At 40.5% G+C, this 22,217-nt stretch overlaps 1 protein-coding gene across 1 annotated transcript; it reads right to left on the reverse strand.

The window, feature by feature from the left end:
* Positions 1 to 644: 644 nt before the first annotated feature.
* Positions 645 to 21,920, reverse strand: LOC114562554 (neuronal acetylcholine receptor subunit alpha-3). Its single transcript, XM_028588998.1, has 7 exons — positions 21,702 to 21,920; positions 7,513 to 7,652; positions 7,364 to 7,408; positions 7,158 to 7,267; positions 6,423 to 6,630; positions 3,601 to 4,605; positions 645 to 2,311 (listed from the first exon to the last, which is right to left on the reverse strand). The coding sequence occupies exons 1-7, from the start codon at positions 21,757 to 21,759 to the stop codon at positions 2,186 to 2,188; spliced, it is 1,692 nt and encodes a 563-aa protein (XP_028444799.1). The 5' UTR covers positions 21,760 to 21,920; the 3' UTR covers positions 645 to 2,185.
* Positions 21,921 to 22,217: the final 297 nt, after the last annotated feature.

A 22,217-nucleotide genomic window follows, 5' to 3' on the forward strand; every position in this document is an offset into this window, starting at 1 on the left:
ACATACTCACTTAATATGACAGGTCTTTACACAGATTTAGAAACAATCACCAAGACTGTTATATACGTAACGAGAAAACACACACCAGAATCATCTGTCACTGACAGATATTTGGCTCTTGTGCCATTTGCTAAAACTAACAAATCCAGAAGTGAAATAGAATGTAATGCTATATATGCTTACCAACAACAGCTCAACAAAAAGTGTGTCTACTGCTGTAGGTGAACACAATAAAAACAAATCCAATTCCTTATAAATACATTGGCTAATATTGCCTCAATATTATAGTACATAAACTCAATAATTATGCATCTGACCAGACCTGCCCTAAGTTGGTAAATATCAGGGAACATTCAATTCAAGCAGAATACTGTTTTACCATTAATTGTATGCTATGGCACTAAGACGCACTTCACATTGATAAATATGTTGCAATATTCTTTGCATAATAGGTTAGCTGCTTTTGAAATGTTAAAGGATGTTAAGAGGCAAGGTACATATGTGGCAAGTTGACTACAGTATAGTAGAAAACTGGAGCATCAGAGGAAGCCCTCACAAATACAGGGAGAAGATAGCAACCTCCACACAGAGTTTGAGTCCAGGACCATCTTTATTATTAAATAACATGAGACCGTTTGGCTTTTTATCTTTTTACAAGTTTAATCTACATTTCAAAGAGATTCTATAGATTGTAAGTTTGCAGTGAAGTTGTGAATTCATGTGCGATGCGTAATTATTAAACTTAAGGCCTTTACACACCAACTCAGAAATTGTTGCACGTTTAATAATAAATGCAACCTCACATTGCGTCAATCATGTTCACACACCAAATCCGAAACCTTCAGCGATCATTAGTTTTTGGAACAAGTTTGTTTATTTCGCATTCATCAAAAGCCTTTAGAGAGATGTTTGACCCCTCAGTACATGCAAAACGTCATCATCCAAAATGGCATCTGATAAACTGATTTAACGTCTTCCAACGCAAAGCACTTTATGATAAACAAAGTAAAGAATACGGAGAAGCAGAATTTAAAGATAGGTTGTGGCAGGTGATTGCAGAACAGCTTGGAATCAGGGATGGTAGGTACTGATCGCAAACCTAAGGATGTATGAAAGATTAGAAAGTGATTAAGCTCTAGGCAGCTAAACGATAGCTTCTTGCTAATGTCATTAATTAATTAGCCCTGTTTGGGACGAGCACTATTCATTGCACCCACATACATGTAATAACACGCATCAGACTCAGTGTGCAAGGTTTCTGTGCGTAATCATTTTTATAGGATGACCCCATACGAAATACATGAACTTGGTGTGCAAAGGCCGGTTTAGTGTGAGCATGTGGAAAACACATTTTGCGTGTACAGCGATAGCATCCTTCTCAGAAGCCATGCATAAATCTTTTGTATTTTACAAACATATGTACAGGTGCCAGCCATCAGGTGACCTTCACATCACAACATCATACTTATTATTACCAGCTGTCAGTATTTGTCTTTAACACAGAAATTATATACTACATTTCTCAAAAGTTTGTCTTATTGCACTGGCCTACAACGCCAAAGTCCTACTGCAAAACTCACAAAAAGGTATTCAGGTATCCCTTCCTGTTTATTAAGACGTTCTGTTAGAGCAATTATACTAATTACTTTAATAATTACCTGACATTGTAACATATTGTATAAGATTGTACAATAACAATGGATTTTCAGTAAAACACAGAATGGAAATGCAGAGAAGAACGAACAAAATTGAATAGATAAGCTGTAGGCAGGGGCAGGTCAGAATATGGCTGAGGAGAGGAGAAAAACTGAGAAAGGGAAAGAGGAAGGAGAGCAGATGTGATTATCATGTCAGAAAATAACATTGTTGGAGAGGAAGAGACTGGGTAACAGCATTGCGTGCACATTGAGAGGGCAAGGCAAAGATGACATGGGGAAATCAGGGTAAGTCATGTGAGGAAACAGCTGAGAGCTAGAAGTGATGTCTGATGATGGAGTCCCAGAGAAGAGCATGAGACAGAGAGATGAGAGACAGAACGCCAAAAAAGGAAAAAGAAGACAGTTAAGTGTTTGATGTGAAAGAGCTACAGGAGGGATAATTCCCAAAGTAATTCAAGTGGGATAAAGTGACAGACAGAAATAGACAAAAAAAAGAGGGACAAATGGACAGGACAAAAAAGAGTTTCTCATTGAAAGAAGCTAATGAGTGGCTGGAGGAAGAGTCCCACTGTTCCCAGCACACACACTGTCACAAAAACCCACAAGAAGATCCTGTCGATGACCATGGCAACGTACTTCCAGTCGTCCTCCACCTGAGGAAAGGAAGGAAATTTAGGTGTGTATAAGTAGGAAAAAATAAAAAATATCTATGGCACACAAATACATAGGCAGTAGCACTTTCCTTTTGAAAATAGTCCCAGTGACCTTTGCTTAATGGTAATTGTGAAATGTGATGTTATGTTACTATGTCAACAGCTGTAGGTCTAAAAGGTGTGTGTGTGTGTGTGTGTGTGTGTGTGTGTGTGTGTGTGTGTGTGTGTGTGTGTGTGTGTGTGTGTGTGTGTGTGTGTGTGTGTTTATATGTAAAAGAGGCTGACAGAGTATCCCTTGATCAGTCAGGTGTGGATAATAGGATCATGGCTGCACTGACCATAATGCCATTGTGTCCTATAGAAGGAGCTATTCTGCATGCATCAAAGAAAGATCCCAGCTTTGCTAAGAAAAGATGGAGCTGAAGCAACAAACATATCATTGCCATCCAGAGTATGCAGGAGGCGAATGCAAAGCTCTCCATCTGCAACGCACAAGCAGCTTTACACTCCCTTTATAGTGCTGTGTAAATGGTTTCTACATCTTTTACTAAGCTAGGTAGAAATTCACACACTGCAAAGATAACACACATACAGCATAGCTTTGCTGTGTTGTGTACATTGAGGGGACTGACTCTGCGCACACCAATCTTGGGACAAAACTCTGGTCCCCACAAGGTTAACCATTTATTTTAGGGCATTAGGTCTTGGTTAAGTTTAAGAAGTCACACAGCCTCTGTGATGGCTCTGCACCACATCTTCCTTTTGTTTTGATTTATTTATCCTTAATTTACCCCACACAACACCACGCATTCACTCACAAACACCACTGATCTACTGAATAATCATTTCACACAGTTAATCAGTATATTTGACTACTTTTGTAAATAAATTTGTTTCAATTTCACCACCACAATTGTGTGTATTTATTTCCTTTTTTTTTTGCCTATCAGCCGGGTTATAGCACCCACAGCGAATGAAAGCAATTCAGTACAAGTCCCCATAAATATAGTAATTAAAGGTTATGTTTGTGTCTTTCTGCTATATGTTTGTTTGTAGTTGCAATTCAGGACTGTATCTATAACTTTGCATCCATGGTCAAGATACAGCAAAGATACAGTGACTCTGTTGTTAGTCACAGTCAAAAATATGAACAGAAATATATTATTTACTGATATGATAAAGTTTGACTGCTAAGAATATAGTGCCACAGAGATACATATAAAAATAGTACTAAGTATTGTTTTATTATGCAGTTATCATTTCAACAGAGACAACTCAAGCTTTTGTACCTCTTTAGCTTTGTTGCGAGTCCTCATGTTCTCTGCGATGTACTTCACGCTCTCTATGGCCTGCTTGATCTCTGGAGACACCACGGAGAAGGCAACAACAGCGTTGACAGCTGAAGGGGCATTTAGCGGCCTCGGCACCTTGGGCAACTCTGACTCCTGGGGCACCTGGGTCGGAGGTGCCTGTGGGGGGGGAGGAGGAGGAGGAGGAGGCACCATTGTGGGAGGGACAGGAGTCGGTACCTCCTTGCCTCTGTAGGGGCACCTCCTGTTCATATCCCGGTTCATGTCACGGTTCATCTCACCATACTCCACACAGTTCATGGAGCTGCCAGCTGAGGAGGCCCCTCCTACTCCTGTGCAACCATCCAGCGGTGCACACGCTACACCTCCAGTTATACCTCCGACACTCACACTTCCTGAGCCACTTCCTCCTCCTATGCTGTTCTTTCTCTTTGTGTTTCCCCCACTGCTCCCTCCTGTAATACTGGCAGGGGGGGAGCAGCCCTGGTCAATAGGCCGCCTCATCAGCATCACCCTGGGCAGCACCCCAAGGAACACAGACCTCACCCACTCCGGCATTGTGTGAGTCATAGGGGTGCGGTAGTGAACATTCAGCACAAAGACAGTGATGACGATGCTGAGCGTGACAAAAATCATGGTGAAGAGGAGGTACTCCCCGATCAGAGGGATGACAAGTGATGTCGAAGGGATGGTCTCAGTGATGACCAGCAGGAACACAGTGAGGGAGAGGAGGACGGAGATACACAGGGTGACCTTCTCGCCGCAGTCAGACGGGAGGTAGAAGACCAGCACTGTGAGGAAGGAGATGAGGAGGCAGGGGATGATAAGGTTGATTGTGTAGAAGAGAGGCAAGCGGCGGATGTAGAAGGAGTAGGTGATGTCCGGGTAGATCTCCTCGCAGCAGTTGTACTTGATGTCGTGCTTGTATCCTGGTGCGTCGATGATCTCCCACTCTCCACTTTCCCAGAAGTCTTTCAGATTCACCTGAAGAAATACAAATATGAAGTCAATAGAAGTAATTCTGAGGGAAAAATGTTTTAAAACAAATACAAAAACTTTTGTGTGAAAATGAATACAAGTCAGTTTAAAGAGACAAAAGAAGTAGGTAGATCAAATGTTCAAAAGTTGCCACTTGTAAATTGTGACACATCACTAAATGTTTTATGGCATTAAAGGATAAAATGATTTAATAGAACTTGCTCCCATTTTGTCTTAAAAGATGATATGAGCACATAAAAGGGTATTTGTGGCTCAGTACTGAAACCTTCCTTGTAATATGAAAAAAAAGAAAAGAAAAAAAGACCTCTTTAAAACCTCACTGGAGACATGCCACGTACCAGCCTGCTTCAAGTCCTCTACCATCATCCTGGTCCCCGAGAAAACAAGGATCACAGGACTAAATGACAACAGACCCATCACCCTGACCTCTGTGGTTATGAAGTCTTGTGAGCGCCTTGTGTTGTCTCACCTCAAATCCCTCACTGACTCACTCCTGGACCCCCTGCAGTTTGCCTATAGAGCCAACAGGTCTGTAGACGACACACTCTTCATTTCATTGTCGACGCTTCCCCACCTGCCCCCATCACCCTGGGTGACTTCACAGTCAACACTGTGGAGTCCTTCTGCTTCCTGTGCTCCATCATCTCCCAGGACCTCAAGTGGGAGCTACATCAGCTCCCTCATCAAAAAAGCACAACAGAGGATGTACTTCCTGCAGCAGCTAAAGAAGCTCAACCTGTCAATGACAATGATGGTGCTACTTGTACACTACGCTGCTGCCACTGCTAAGGACAAGGGCAGAGTGCTGCGCATCATCCGCTCTGCTGTGAAAGTGATTGGCTGCAATCTGCTGTCTCTCCAGGACCTGTACGCCTCCAGGACCTGTACGCCTCCAGGACGCTGAGGCGGCCAGGAAAGATTGTAGCCGATCCCTCTCACCCTGGATACAAACTGTTTGAACCTCTCCCCTCTGGCAGGAGGCTGGGGTCCATCAGGACCAAAACCTCATGACAAAAAAACCTCACCAACAAAGCTTTGGACCCCCACTGACACTGACTTAAAATATATATATATATATATATATATATATATATATATATATATATATATATATATATATATATATATATATATATGTTGTATATTTGTTTTGTTGTATTTATTGTTTAGTTCATATTAATGTTTATACAGAGATATTTAACAGGGGTTCCGGGACCCCTTGAGGGTCCTCTGAGTTACTGCAGTAGGGCCACCAAATTATTGTAATAAGTGTGAAAGTTTTTTCAAAAATGAAAATGTACCATGAATCCAACATATTAGCAAATATAAATCAGCCTATCTGTGAGAAAAAAAACATTAATGAGAAAAGTAGTCATTAATGTAGCCATCCACAGGTACAGTGAATCCACAGGATTGGTTGACATTAAAACATGTTTTATAAAATCATGCCAACAAGTATTGTTTTAATAACTTAGTATGCACTAAAAAGGTATGTATAAAGGCTTTAGGCCGCCCTACGTGTTATTGCAGACCCAGTTTAATATACAACTTCATTTTATACAATATGTAGTAGGGGGTCCCTGCTCCAAAATGTTGAAGACCCCTGGTTTAATATGTTTATGTTTTATGTATGCACCAACCACCAAGGTAAATTCCTTGTAAGTGTAACTTACTTTGGCAATAAACCTGATTCTAACAAATATAAATAAAACATTGTGTTGTAAACATGCCGTGTAGAATACATTTGCATGACTGCTAGATGACAAGGATCTCTCCCATAAGACCCAGAGATGCCCTCTGACCTTTGAGCCAATGAGCACCAAGTCGATCTTGGCCTTGTCGTAGGTCCAGGAGCCAAACTTCATAGAGCAGTTCTGGTAGTCAAATGGGAAGTAGGTGATGTCCATGGGGCAGGAGGATTTGAAAATAGCTGGAGGAATCCAGGTGATGGTGCCATCAAACTTCAGCAGAGCCTTGGTCTTGTCTTCCACGAGGAAGTCACCTACAGCACTGCGAGATGTAAATACCATTTTACTTAAAGGCCATTACAACATTTAACACAAAAGATCAGAAGATTGAGAGCATGAGCAGTGTTTCCTCTATGTTGATTTTGTAGTGGCGGCCCGCCACCACATCAGAAATAGGGCAGATGCACAATGTAGACGCGGTTGCCTTTTTAAATTATCCTGCTGACATAATGCACTGCCCATTGCAATTTAAAGTAGAAATATTCAGAGCTTATTGGGCCTGTCCAGTTTATGGACAGGCCCAATAAGTAAGTAAAGTAAATCCATGTACTTTTTGCACATGTATGTACTATTGTCAAAACGTTCGCTTTCTTCCGAGTTCGGACAGACTGGCCCCCACTGCTAAAAGAAATCCTAAAGGAAACACTGATGAGTAAATAAAATTAGCGTGTGTATGAAGAAGAGTAAAGAAAATATGAAAAGGTTAGAGGGCTAACTCTGAATTTCTCTCAGAGTATTCGGCAAGCTGAGCATGGAGTTCTTCTTTTGCATTTGGGCACTAAAACTTACTTGTTGTACAAAACAATGTCTGGCCTCCAAATTTTATTGGATGGAACTCGTATGAACTCAATCCCATCGTAGTCAACAGGGGCCCATTTCAGTTTGTAGTCGTTCCACACCTAAAAGACAGACAAAACTTAGCATGAGTAAAAAGCCTGATAGAAAAATAATGTGTCATCATTAATGACATCACATAAAGGATAAACTTCACTCACATGTCTCAGCCACAGATTGGTTTCCATAATCTGATTCACCTCATCCTGTAAAGACAAAAGGGTGAATTAGTACCAAGAGAAAAGGATGCTTTTATAAAACATATGATTTCTTTGTTTAGACAATGAGTTGTTCATTATCCACTTCTTACCACTTTAACCAGTTGAGACATGGACACCTCAAACTCCACTGTGACTGGATCCGATACATTCTCCACTGGCCGGATGAACTGATTGTACCTCCTGAACAACCTCCGAAATAATCTGTCCTCCCCCTTCGATGAAAAACAGCCTGATAATAGAAGAAGAAAAAACAATTTAACCCTTAAATACGTGGGTGTGTTTTCAAACATTCCTACATACCTTGGGTCTTTAGAGACCCAGCACTCATATAACATGGATAAAATATATTAAAATCATATTGCAAAGGGTGTAATATAGTCTTGGGTCACCAAAGTCCCAAGTTATGCATTTAGGGGAATTGAGAGAAGGGAAAACATTGTAATGGGGATCAACAATCAAATGCATAGGTGACTTAAAATGTAGTTCCCTTACTGAGCACTCAATCTCGGACTGTACTGAATTATATTCATGAAGTCCCAACTTTCTCTAGAATGTTTTTTTCAACAAAATGTTAATTTTACTTCTTCTAAAGTGTATTTTAGGGTATTTGGGAAATCCTGAGTGGATATGTTAAAGGTCAGTTCAACCAGTCATATATATATAAAATACGTACAAGTTAATTGTTTATAAGCAACAGTAATAAATTACCTTGTGTGCCATTCAAGATGTCCTTTCAACGGATTTAAGGATGTGTCTTTTACAATAGCTATCTATGGGTAATTGCAATTTCAAATTTGCTGTGGTCACAAAGTATCCAGAGTTCTTAATGCCTTCGAACAAGTCCATGTTTTTCTATGGTGTCAGGGTCAAAAGTTTAAGACAACAAAAGTGTAAGTAAAAAAGTGTAGAAATTAGACTTGACTTAAAGTCAGCCACTCAAAATGATTAGTGTCTGCTAAAGAAAAAGATAGAGATGGTTGTTCTCATATCAAGGGGTCACCAGAAAGCCTTTAGACATGTTTCACTCTTCCAAAAGATATTAAGAAATTAAGCAAGGAAACAGTCAAATTGAATCCACATCATCTTCAGAACAGCTCCAACGTTTTCCCACTGTCTTCACTTTCACTTTGTAGCTACCACAAACAGACAAATAAACCTATATATAAACATCTGTGTCTAGATTCCACTGTGGGTAGTGGGAATATGTGTTTTAGTTTGATTCAGATTAAATTACCCTTTAAATGAATGTCTCTTTGTTCTGGATGGGGGTGAAGGCTATGAGAAATTGAAATGCATTTTGAGAGGTGTTTATATGGCATGTTTACAGAGGGAAGACAAAGCCTGCAAGCTTGTAGGAAATATCCAAACACAAGATGCTTTAAGCATTGGTGTGCCATTGGCCAGTTTTAGTCTGAAGAAGTCTGTGTGTGTGTGTGTGCAGGCTTTGTAAGTCTGGACTGAAGGTCATATTGTGGAAAACCGCCACAAGTGGTGCCTGGGATGGCTTATAGTCCCACGCCTGTCCAAGCAGAAAATGTTGCCTCACTTGGGACTGCACACACTCTCACCACCAGCATGTCAGAACAACTGAGCCAGTGGCTTCAATTAGCTATATCCTCTACACAGTAGATTATCATAGAAGAACAAGGAATGAACATAATCTCTCTTCCTTTAACTTCCTATGTGTCCTCATCCCATTTTTCTGTGTCATGTCCCTTTCTCTGTTACCCTTTTCTTGTGGGTAGCTGGTACGTTTGGCCAGTTCAATGTCAGAACTCCATCACAATTGCACTTACTGGGTGGCGTGTACCATTTTAGAGATTGAGGAGAATGTGCTTCACCAAAAGGGCATAGCCCATATACACCCAATTGGCCACATTCACTGAAAAGGCAAACGGTTTCCTTGGCAACAAATAAATAAAATATGGGTACTTTAATGGAACACTTTCTTTCTGTGTGAGTTAGTTATCTTTCTACAAACCAGAAGCTTGTAAAACTGTTTCACAGCCTTATTTTTTTCCTGTCAATTTACTCTTCATTATCTTCAAAGATCATATCTTAAAGTGCTCATATTATGCTTATTTTCAGGTTCATAATTGTATTTAGAGGTTATATCAGAATAGGTTTACATGGTTTAATTTTCGAAAAACACCATATCTTTGTTGTACTGCACATTGCTGCAGCTCCTCTTTTCACCCTGTGTATTGAGCTCTCTGTTTTAGCTACAGAGTGAGGTATCACACTTCTATTCCATTTTTGTTGGGAGTCGCACATGTGCAGTAGCTAGGTAAGGACTACCACCCAGTCAGAAGCAGAGTATGAGGGCGTGCCATGCTAGCAGATAGGCAAGCATTATAACATGTTTTACAAAGTGACGCACATTCGTCACAGAAATAAAGGCTGGACTACAATAGAGCTGTTTTGGGCAGTCTGTGAAAAGTGTTTTCTATTGGAGATGGTAAGTGCCTTTGGGGTGGACTTTGGGCTTTTTCCCTTTGTAAACCTATAACATGCACAAAAAGATATAGAACACAACAAAGGAAAGGGAAAAAACCAAAAAGCATAATATGAACACTTTAATAAATTGTAGGTCATGTCTTTACTTAACCTTGTACAAGGAGAAACAATAATATTGTGTAGGTAACGTACAGATTCAACCCATTCTAATTAACAGGTTTGTATGATATCGTATAAGAACGTATGCACAAAAATTCATATATCATTCAAAATTACAGCGACCGCCAACAGTTTAGCCAACCAGTCACAGTTAAGTTAAGCCAAGAAAAGGTGACTGTGAGCCGGGTACAAGTCACCGTAAGGTGACGGTCGTGACAGCAGCTGTTACAGTTAAGTTTAGCCGACAAAAGGTGACTGTGGTTTATGTGTGGTTTAACAGCCTGTCATATTACACAACTAGTTGATCTAAGCTAGCATTGCCGGACTTCAGTATTAGTACTGTGCATGTCTTCCACAGCCAAAAGACACTATACCCAATGCATTCACATACCTTAGATAAAAATGGACTTTCAGTAGGATGGTACTTTAATTAAACATCATTCTTTTTAGGAACCTACAGTATATGCTGAAATGTTATTTCATATTTTGTCCATACAGTAAAGTCATAAAGCCGTTCATCCATCGGGAGTACCCGTAGATGAATATCTTGCAGACATCTCAGATTACGGTCTGTCTGGTTTTTCATTTTAGGAGAGTTGTTCATTTGCTCATGTTCACAAAATCAGACTTGCCGAAGCGGGGGAAATAAAAATGTAATTGAAGTTTATCCCTTGTTAGTTTGTTAGAATCTAATTCTGAAGCACATTCCCTAAGATTTTTACATTTTACAGGTTTTAACTTAATTTTAATTTAACCTCACAGGGGGCTAACACAGCTCAGGGGTAGACCTAGCTGACCGAGCTAAAATATTCAAAAACACTCACAACACTTACATAATCACAACATCTGGTGCACATTAAAACAATGACCAAACACAGATATGACTCTGGACAATATTTAGTCCCACATAAAAATGAACAGAGTGCTACAGCAAAAGGGAGAATATGCAACAATGTATTCCTATATTACACTTTCAATAAATTTTGTATCTTTATCCCTCCATCCCTCCCTCAAGTTCATATAGAGCACACACAATGGGGTGCAGACTAGTGGAGGCATAAGCTATTTGTGAAGTCCACTGATAAAAAGATGAATGTAAATGAAAATCAGGTCGCAGAGCCTTTTTCCCCATCATGTTTATTCCCCCAAACATTTTCCGCAGCATAGCTTTCATCAAACTAACCACCCTGATCAGGATCACCACCCTGATGAAGGCAATGTAACCACAACCATTTGGGGATTTTATCTTACTTTAGTGAAGTTGTTAGTGTCATTCTAACAGGCAGAATTATCATAAGAATGTAACTAACTAAGATAATTAAAACCTGTCAGATCTAGTTCTCTACGGGTAAGAATTTGCATTATACTAAAGTGGCTTCAAAACTCTCAAGAAGTTTTCTGAGGTCACTGGCATAGAAGAGTTGAATCTTAAAGCTTAATGAAAAGGCCTCTCTCCTGAGACGCTTGTGTAATTTCAGCTCTTGGTACCTACCTTTAAAACTGCCCGCTGCTCCCTGATTCACTGCACTCACAGAAAGTTGTTTAAGCCTCTAATTGGGCAAGGGGAAACCAGGGCAATTATAATCAGTCAATTAATTGGACCTTTTGTTCACTGTGACAAAAGAAAATTAAGACAATATTTTTTTTTCTCTGTTGGCCAGTCACTAATTCTCTTCTTTGCTCTGCCACTGAAGATCTTAAGTCAACTTAATTTAAAAAAAATTAATCATTAATTTGCCCTTTCACCTCAGTTAATTCTGCACACACACACACACTGTTCACTGCACTCATGTACAGCATTTAATGTAAGGATTTCATTTATATGGCACAGAGAGCATTTATGCATTTGCATGTGAAAGTAACAGACAGTGAGCGAGTTAAAGTTAAAATCCAGAGCATTTCCAACTGGTCCAGCTGTGGAATTATATTTTCAACATAATAGGCTCATAAAGCATTGATATATTACACTTAGATGAAGTATATTTTATAGCAAGGCTAACATGTCTCGCAAAAGTGCACAGGGACACAAGACTAAGAATCTACAGCCATGCTCACAATGCTATATAATAATGTTCACCATGTTCAACATCTTAGTGTTAGCATGCTAACATTTGCTAATTAGCACTAAACACAAAGTTCAGATGAGGCTGATGGAAATGTCATTAATTTTGCGGGTATTTGGTCATAAACCAAAGAATTGGACAAAGTGAAATGTCGACCTGATGATAAAACGTAGCCAAATAAAAAGTTTAGGAATAACCAAAGTTTACAACTTATCTTGAGGGGGACATAAATGTCTGTACCAAATCTCATAGCAATCCATACAATAGTTGTCGAAACATCTCACTCGAAACGACAAAACTTCATGGTGGCATGAGAAAAAGTCAGAGGATCACCAAAGTCATGAAGATACATCATCTGGGGTCCATGAATGTCTGTACAAAATGTTATAGCAATGTGGTGAACTAACCAACATTGCTAGAGCCACGTTGCAAGCTACCAACATAATGTGCCAGTTCATTTGTCTCAAGCTTTAGAAGAAAGTTGTTAATCATTGTAGACAGAACTGTCTTTGCCTGTGATGATGAAAACCACATGAAATCAGCTTGACAGTTCATTTTACCAGACGTGCATTCTTTCCCTCCTCTGCCTTTGTGATTCGTTAACAAAGTGATGAGGCTTTGTTCTGACACATGAAGCCAAGTCAAGCAGTCATGCATTTCACCCTTAAATAACCACATTGATTTAGGATTAGCAAGCCAAATGTGAGTTTGTCCCCGTATCCCGTGGCTCCAGGAGCTCAAAGCTGCAGAAAGAGCCGTGGCCTGTGGGAGGCTCTTTGATCAGGCATGTGCTTAACAGGATGAGCCTAGGAGCAAGTGGTGGACACTATGAACTAATTACCCTCCAATAATACACTGCAGTGTGTGAGTGCATGGAAAAAAGATACAAAGAGAGAGAGAGAGAGAGAGAGACAACAAAGAGAACAGATAGGAGGAGTAAAGTGACAGCAAGAAGAAGCAGAGAACAGCTAGATAGTGTGTCTTCACTCTCCAGGGTTTTTGATGGCCTTACTGTGACATGCTGAGTGACGCATAAGAGTATTTCACAGTGATTATTGTATGTGCTGTGACCATCCTATTAAGCATTACAGTGCATGTTTTAAACCTATGTGTCTTCATGTATGAGAGCTCGCCTATATATTGTACATACATGAAACTGTGTGTGCCCCTATGTGTATGCACATGTTCCTATTTATGTACAGTATGTCCACTCACCTTTGATGCAATGCCCTCTGAATAGCATATGATTTTTTTCACTGATGCATGAAATTCACTGGCTTCATGCTTTCATCTGAGAAGATGTGGGAGTTTTGAGGTCAGATTCTCTGAGTATAAGATATTGTCAGTGTAAAAAAAGAGGGAATTTCTCCAAATGTAAATATGTTCTAATAGGAAAACAGCATATCTAAGTAGCTCAATCCCATAGAATGTTTACTAAGAATAAAACGTAGGCAGCAGGAACCTTTAAGGCTGATATCATCAGTCTAATAATGGCCATACTTGACAGACGTGGGGTGTTGGAAACAAAAAACAATAAATGTATATTGTGTAGTTAAATTTTAGCGTAACACTTCCCTCACATTCACTCTTATGTGTCACACAAACAGCAAAGGGACTTTCATCCCCTCTAACTCAAGATCAAAAGAGATGACACCAAGTGAAATTTCCCTACAAAATAAATTAAATAAACAACAAATAATTCAGATGCTGTTTATGTCATTTAAACTCATCCATGAAATTCATCCACAGCATTAATGAATAAGATGAGTAGATAGACAGATAGCCAGGCAGCTCACCAGGCAAACATGTGGATGTGAGGGAAAAAGAAGTGAGAGCTTATTAAGAAAATACAACTCAATACTTACAGAAAAGGTGAATGACAGATTCAACAATGTGTTTCTATGGGACCGATTATCAGCATTAACGGCTGGGATTACCATATATTACCATATATTTGCTTATTAAAGTAGCTACATATTCACATTTCTAGAAGTTCCTATTGCAGCAGGAGCTAAAAATGCACTGCTGCAACACTCAGTTTGGGAGCTGCGTCTGTCTTCAGAGGGAGGTTGTGATGGTTCTCTACAGTGCAGCTGTCGCAGCTGCAGATAATAGACTAATCAGAACTAATGTCGGATTATCTCCCCTGCAGTGAGGCTGGAGAAGGCCTGTTGATCGTGTATGCCAGCAGCCTTGAGTGAATCAGTATTGAGTAAAGGTTTTGAAAACCTCTGTGCTTCTGTGGTTCAAGTCCACAACAAATATTGTATCATTCCCCCATCTTTTCAAACCATTGGGAAAACGTGTCTTTTCTACAATATATGTCTCAATCTCACAAAATAGGTAACTCTGGTGTCAAGAGATAAACTACATGGAAGATTTAGCAAAATGACAATATATTCCTGGATGTTCAAGCGACGCTGCTATAAACTATTCAATTGTTGTTCAAACTGTAGGTATTGTTCAGGGCACAGTAATGATCTGAGGAGTGTTGAGCTCCTGCTCTTCCGTATTGACAAGAGTCTCTTAAGATGACAATGACAATGCAGCTTCCTCCCTCTGGAGAAACTCTGGGGCAGGTAGCTGGCTGGAAAGACACCTTAATTTCCCCGCTGGGGATTAATAAAGTCATCTATCTATCTATCGATCTATCTATCTAGCTATAACCAGCACATGCTGGAACAATTACATTTTCCACTGTTCCCATTGACCTAAAAATATTTTAGGATCCATCAAGAGGAAGAAAATTCTTAAAGAAAGTATGCTGGGCAGTGCTATTTTCCATGACCCAGATGTGGGTAAGTTAATGGAAAATGGCTGGATGGCTCAATGGGTGACTTGCACTGCTGCACTACTGATGGATTCTGAGAAGGAAGCTATGACATTGTTTTTTTGTAGCAAACTGAAATCCTACTTCCCAATAATGGTTAAGTAGTTTGTTGGAACCTGGAAGGCCAGAACTTTGAAGAATACAGGAGGGCAATCGGTGAGGGCTACATCACTCAGCAAGTGGGCAACATGGCAAAGCCCAACCTGGTGATAGGCGTGAATGAAGATTGGCTATTTTCAGGTATCAGAGTGCTTTCAACACCTCAGAGATCAAGATCAAACTAAACTAAGAATTCAACGAGACGACTGCAGACAACCAAAATACAGAGACCAACATCACTCTTGAAAATGGCAAAAACAGACGTGGGATAGAAAGACAACACATGAAATACAAGATTCACAATGGGAAACTAACAGCAAAATGTATTACTGATTGTTGTATGGACCTATGAGAAGGAGAGCTTGACCCTTGTCTGTTAATTAACCCTCAACGTTTAAAGTTGTTGAGCCTCGACTTCTGTTCCAGTACCAAGACAACAAACAGACTTAGCTACTGCCAAACATGCCGATAAGGAAGTAACAACAACTAATGCAACTAAGCATTAAAACAATTAATGAAAGGAAAGACTGAGGCCAGTCAATAGAACATTTAAACCGGTAAGGAGGAGAAGAAAAGTGGGTGCAAAATGCTCAAATATCCCTGTCGTCCATCTGCGGCATCTGTTGTTATGCTCAACCTTTTCTCTAGCTTCCTACTTCTCACCCTTTTTCCTTCCATCCTAAAGCCTGTCTCAGTTCATCGCCAGCACCAAAGACCTGGATGTCCCAGAGGAATCAGGCAGCAGGGCTGTCTGGAGGAGGATGTCTGTGTATGTGTGTGAAAGAGAATAAAAGTGTGTGTGTGGTGTTGGTTGGAGGGGAGTATGATGGTTTAAGCCAATCCATAGGGGATGGAATAAGTCGGCTGCCTCTGCCTGTGGTGGTTACACCGTGTGTGTGTGTGTGTGGGATAGGGGTTTGGTTGCAATAATCCCACGACAATCGCGTTAAGAGGATCCTCAAGCCCCTGCACACTCCTTAAGCCACACGCACAGTAACATACACACGGATTGCCTGTCAGACTTTAATGCAACTATATTGCTTCTGGGAGAGTAACCAGGTTGCTGTTCTGTAGTTCCAAGCTCAGAGGAGCATTGAAGTCTGGAAGAGGAGCAAATATGCTTGATGATGCTGCGATGCAAGCAGACAACTCCATACAAGCAGACTTTGATAGAAGCCACAGGGGCTTAATATAAACCATTTTGAATGCTGGTGTAAAAAGAACATTTGATTGTTGGCCACATGACAGCCTCCATTGTGAAGACTCAGTTGTGAAGACTTTTTTTTTTTTTCATTGGATTTTTTAAATTATTCACTGCACTTATTGCTCTCTTGAGCAGAACTTTAAAAAGGCAGATCCTCTTTCAGTCCTTCCAGGATTTTGCGATGTCGCGATCGCAACAATTCACGTGAATTCAACCAATCCCAGCAGTACCACGTGACAGACTTTGCGTCAGTATGTGACTCTGAGGCGTACTCTGAGAGCCACTGACCAAGTAAGAACGGGTTGACGTAACACACGTACGTCGCCAAATTCATTTCCTTGTTTCTGATATGAAGTCAAGACGTGTGGGACTCGAATATCTCACATTTACCAACAAAACGTACAGCAAAAGATTTCAGATCGTCCTGCCAACTTGTATACATTTTAACATCAATGTACGCTGTAACTAAAGTCGCTGAAAGCTGCTGCCGTTTCAATTCTGTCGGCTCTCTGAGGCAGGCGGTGCTGCTGCTCTGTTCCCCCCTGCGACTGACGCGCGTAAACACACACACACAAACACACACAGTGGATGCAGGAAAAACCGGAGATGAGACGTACAGGATGACCTAAATTGAGGACAGCTCCGCTCGTTATTGGAAGTGCAATGATAAGTTAAAATCCAATAAGTACTTTATCAAACCGTATGAATGTGTGTCCCAGGCTAGGTTAGAAGATTAACTAACAATGTAAAGATCAACAAGCCACACATATGTTCAAATTTGATTCATTCAATAAATTATTATTTTTCGTCTTAAATCCACCAGCCATTTTCATATTATACCAACATTTGCAGCATTCTGAGCCTAATTGGTAAGGTTACTATGAAAACTCAGCCCATAGTAATTTTATTCTCCCCAAAACAATTTTCCTTTTTATTTTAAAGAACTATACCAAAAAGAATCGCAACTTTTTTTGCAATTTTCACAAACTTCATTTTAACAAAAATACAAAAGACATCCCAACTTTTAGCGCAATATTTTACAAAATCAGGCATTTTGGGGCGCAACAATCTCAAAAAAAGCCTGTGAAATCCTGGAGTGACTGCTCTTTACACTGTCGACACGCAGCTGCAGCCTATTAAAAAGAACTGTAAGATAAAGGGTCAAGCCTGAAACATAATGCGGATCAGATCAGTATAATGCAAGCATGGGTGGACAATTCTTTCAGCTATTTCTGCTGGAGAGGTTGTAGGCTGTGGGGAAATGCATTATGCAATTTCACTCATTTTAATCACTCAATCTCAACCTTACTGAAACTATCCCATCCTGAAATATGTTGTTAATATATAAGCTGTGACCTAATTTTGTATGCCATAACTCCAACTAACAGGCACCATGCTTTATACAGATCTCCCGCTCCTTACCTCCTAGCTATTTCAGCCAGATTCGACTAAAATACCTCAATCCCATGGTCTACAGGATCAGCTTTTCCTCCGTTATCCTTGATAGCATGAGACAATACCTTCTATAGCCTGCTAATCGGACCCCCACTGGGAGTGTGTGTGTGTGTGTGTGTGTGTGTGTGTGTGTGTGTGTGTGTGTGTGTGTGTGTGTGTGTGTGTGTGTGTGTCAATGTGTTTTATTAAGGCACTTATCTGCATACGCAGCCCCTGTACAGAATCATACAAAAGCCCACACAGTCAATGAGGGATTGAGTGAAGAAAATGAAGGGTGGAGTTAATGTGTAGGACAGAGTGGTGGTTAGAGGAAGGTGAGGGCAAAATACTTCAGTTTTCTGGGATTTTTCCATCTAAATAGTTGAGTTAACCACCTCTAACAAACATGAGCACAGTTGATTTTCTCTCACTTGAGCAAAATCTGCTCTACTGTGAAGAGCATTGACACTGTCATCCCTTCACGGCACCAATTTCTTGTTCCTTTTGAAATTCGCTCAGTTCAAGGGCGAAGCGACAAAGCAGTTAGCCGCAGCAAATCTCTCTAGCTGAAGAAAATGACATAGTGAGTGAGAGAGTCCATCCCACTTGTCATACGGCGACACATCCCTTTCCCTCGACTCTGAGTCTGCATCAGGTTACAGGATGTGTGAAGCCAGTGTCTTTCACATGTCGACTGGAGCATTACAACACAAAGGTACTTAGTGTGCTCCAGGCACCACATCTGGGAAAAACTCACTCCTGCCATCTGAGCTTTAAAGTGAAAAAAAACTGGCAGTGATTCAACCTAAAGCCAGAATAATTACTCCTCCCACAGTTTGTTCAAAGCACACTGTGTCATTCCCAGAAAAAAATGTCTAGTTTGTATGGGACAAACCAAAGATGACTTTTAGTATGAGTGATACCCACCATGGCTATGGGGAGCCCTAAAATGGAAAACACAGTAACTACACATTTGGTCAAAATTGAGTTAAGACCTGAATATAACTTTTTATCCGTCTTAATATATATAAAAATAGAATATCATTGAAATGAACATATTTCTGTAAAAACAGCTTAAGTGAAAGTTGGTGAGATAGCCCAGGCTGTCCTTTATTTAAGGCAGTGCCCTCTACTGGCTGTAGTGATTATGACCGGAGAACGCAGGACTTTGAACCGGGGCAGCAGCATTTGTGTTCCGGAAGAACTTTAGGGGCAAACACAAAAATTCACCTGGGAAACAGATGTTTGTGTCCCATAAGTACTAATTAAGGTGAGCTGTGTTTTAACCCAAACAACAAACTTTTTCTGATCTTAACTAGTGGTTTTGGTGCTAAAACTTAACTTCACGTTGCCATTTCAAAGTCACCTTTTGTCGGCTAAACTAGACGATCACTATCACGACCGTCACTTCCCGGTGACCGGTACCCATCTCGTAGTCACCTTTTGTTGGCTAAACTTTACTGTCACGTAGACCTAATGGTGACTGGTCACCATAATTTCTTAAAATATCATACAAGTTGTTGTGCATAGGTTTGTGTACATTAGCACCTGCCAACCCTCCAAATGTGGGTAGATTTCGGCAGTTGACGGGTAACAAAGTCACTCTCACTAGCATCTTTGGCAGGTGGAGTTGCCTACTGTGCCACCGCCCGATACAGGAACGCAGATGTGACCGAGTGTGCAGTGGCAGCCCACGGCTAGAGTACGGTGGCCCATACGGTACACCAGACCAGCAAGCCGCTGTGATTCCTTAAAATATCCCCCAGAGCTCTGTTCAGCGCGCGCAAAAAGGATCTTTACACATTATCAGAGCTGAATATTTGATGACTGCAGTGTTATATTTTATGTAGTCTTGATTTAGGTGTTTACAGTGCTCATTTACATTCAAAAGGGTTTTAAATCTGGTTATTCAAGTTAATTGTAGCAAACCATAGTCAACTTTATTCAAATAAAACGTAACTTTCCACAAAAAACTGGCTAGTGAAATTGCTGAGTGGCTAGTAGCTTTTGGAAAACCACTAGCCACAGGGGCTGGTGAGCAAAAAAGTTAATGTCAAGCCCTGTCTGTGTACACTATAGAAACCCATTGATGAGAATGTGTTGGATAGCCGCAGCTAGCCTGAGCTATAGACAACACTTACTTACCCTGATGTATTTTCATCTAATTGAAAAATAGAAATCTAATGAACAGACAATTCAGTTTGCTCATCCACAGCTACTTAAATGAGGCAGTAATGTTGAAGAACAAAACCCTGTCTCTGCTAATGGTAACTAGGACAGACACAGATACGTTTAATTCCTATGAGCTATAGATCGTAAATAATCAAATTAGTTTAAAGGGTCAAGAAAGCTGTAATTGTCAGTCTATATGGTTTCCCCCCATTGCATTTTGTGAACATTAACCAAAGGCAGAAAAAAATCAACCTATAGGCATAAAACCTGTACTGTATGGTTACACAGTTTACCAGACGGCCTGAACATGTTTCTTCTTCTTTGTTTTCTGCTTTTGTGGGGTAGTATCGAAATTCAAGTTTCAGCAACAGAAATCCAAAGAAAAAGACTGATAGACAGGTGTTAAGGTGCAAAACCAGCAGTGAGCACTTAGAACAAAAAAAGAACTTAGAACTTTAAAGCGATTTATTTTATCCTCCATATAGACACCCATTATGCTCCCCTCGCTGAAGACAATTCCCCAAGCAACCTGTATCTGTGTACTCTTTATGGTTTTGAATAAGATGAAATTCAGGATTAAAATAACTATTCAGTAACATGTGAACGGAGCATTAAAGAGTTTAACTATTCTTTATTCTGCTCTGGGTCCCCTGGGAGCCACTCAAGGACCCCACTTCAAAATCTGTTTTTTTTTAAACACACAGGAGACTGGCAGCCTTACATGAACCAGAGACGGGAGAAAATAGAAAATATATGTAGAGGGATTTTCAGAAAAGAAGAGTAGGAAATTGATGACACAGAGAGCTAAACAAAATACAGACAGTGATCCAGCTGTGATTTAATGTCACTACAGACATTAAATCAAACCACAAGGGAAATGAGAGTCTTGCACTTAAATGATTGCTGAATCATCAACATATATAGGTTATTTTGTCCTTCAAGTACCACTGGCAACCATCCACCTTCTTAAATCTCCTTAAGCAAGACACTGAACCCCAACAGCTCCATTGCATCTGGCCTCTAGCTAACCCTGACCTCTGGCTTCTGTGGATGGAGAGAGCCCTCAACATCTGGAGGATCCAGGAATGAAATCAACATCGGTATTCATTGAGCCGCTACTGCTGCTGCTGGAGAAACGTATGTCATCCATGTGGCGGCTCATGTTTTGCGCATGTATGGCTGCTTCTCAGTAGCTCCAGGGGATGAGGTGTCAGCTTTAATGAGACATGTCACGATCACAGATCATCATGTCCAAAAGGAAACTAAACCCTAAGTCCCTTCCTGCAATGTTACAGTGACGATACAAGTTTCTATAGAATATAGGATATTATAATTCCCAGGCACGTGGGTTTTATCAGGCAAGCACATTACTAAGAATGGAAAAAACAATATTATATCCCTCCTTCTGAGATAGAGCATATGTCTTTTGATAGAGCAGCAAAGGATGCACTTAAAATGGGGGGCTTTTTTCAAGATCAGCTCTTGATTTTCTGCTTTGAGTTGTGCACTCCTGAGCTTTCAACGACTTAATAATTTAAGAAGTATGTTGAATATGTTGTACAAACCGCCAGTTGCAGCAGTTAAACGTATTTATCATCATGCTTAAGTTTCGTTTATAACCATGTTTACGCTTGGTCAATCAATTTAGTCGGTTGGGCAAAAGCGCTGTTTGTTTTTACGGATCTCACGGAGCGCAAAGGGGAGGTAACTCGAGGTGGGGGGTAGCTAAAGACAATTTAAAAGCAATGTATTGAGCACATTTGACATGAGCTCTAAATAAGGTGATGGTACTCCTAAAGTAACTAGTATAATGCTACTTTTTGCGAGCCCAGCATTGACTGACGGAGCGCTGTATCTTACCTTGCGCTGCGAGGAGCACCAGCAGGAGGGCGGTTGTTAGTTTCCTGGAGAAAGTCATTGATACATTGGCGCTTGACTATGCTTTCTGAGGATAAAGATGATGCTGATGATTGAAGTCTTGTCAGTAACGCATTACAGACGTCTGTGAAGCCTTAAGATTCGAGCAAAATGTTGCTTTACGCTTCCGAGCGTGGAGATGTTGGACTCGTCGTGCGCTCTCCCGACATGAACAACTTCTGCACGTCCCGCCTTCCTCTCTCCCCTCCCTTCGTCCCCGCGCGACACTCACAACACCCTCTCACCCAGGGGCCAAACCTAGCGACCTGACTCACAGTGACTCACATGTGATAGGCTAAGTTTGGAATAATGAAATGGTTTTCAAATATGGCTCTAGGACCGCCAGTGCCACTGCATGTCGATTTCAACATTGTATCTAATATTTAGTTTTCAATCCTGTTTCCTTAAAAAAAAGTTGTTTTGTATTTTTGATTGCCTGATTGATCGTGAAGAGCTCTG

The sequence above is a fragment of the Perca flavescens genome, chromosome 10 (assembly GCF_004354835.1).
Source record: "Perca flavescens isolate YP-PL-M2 chromosome 10, PFLA_1.0, whole genome shotgun sequence".
NCBI lineage: Eukaryota > Metazoa > Chordata > Actinopteri > Perciformes > Percidae > Perca > Perca flavescens.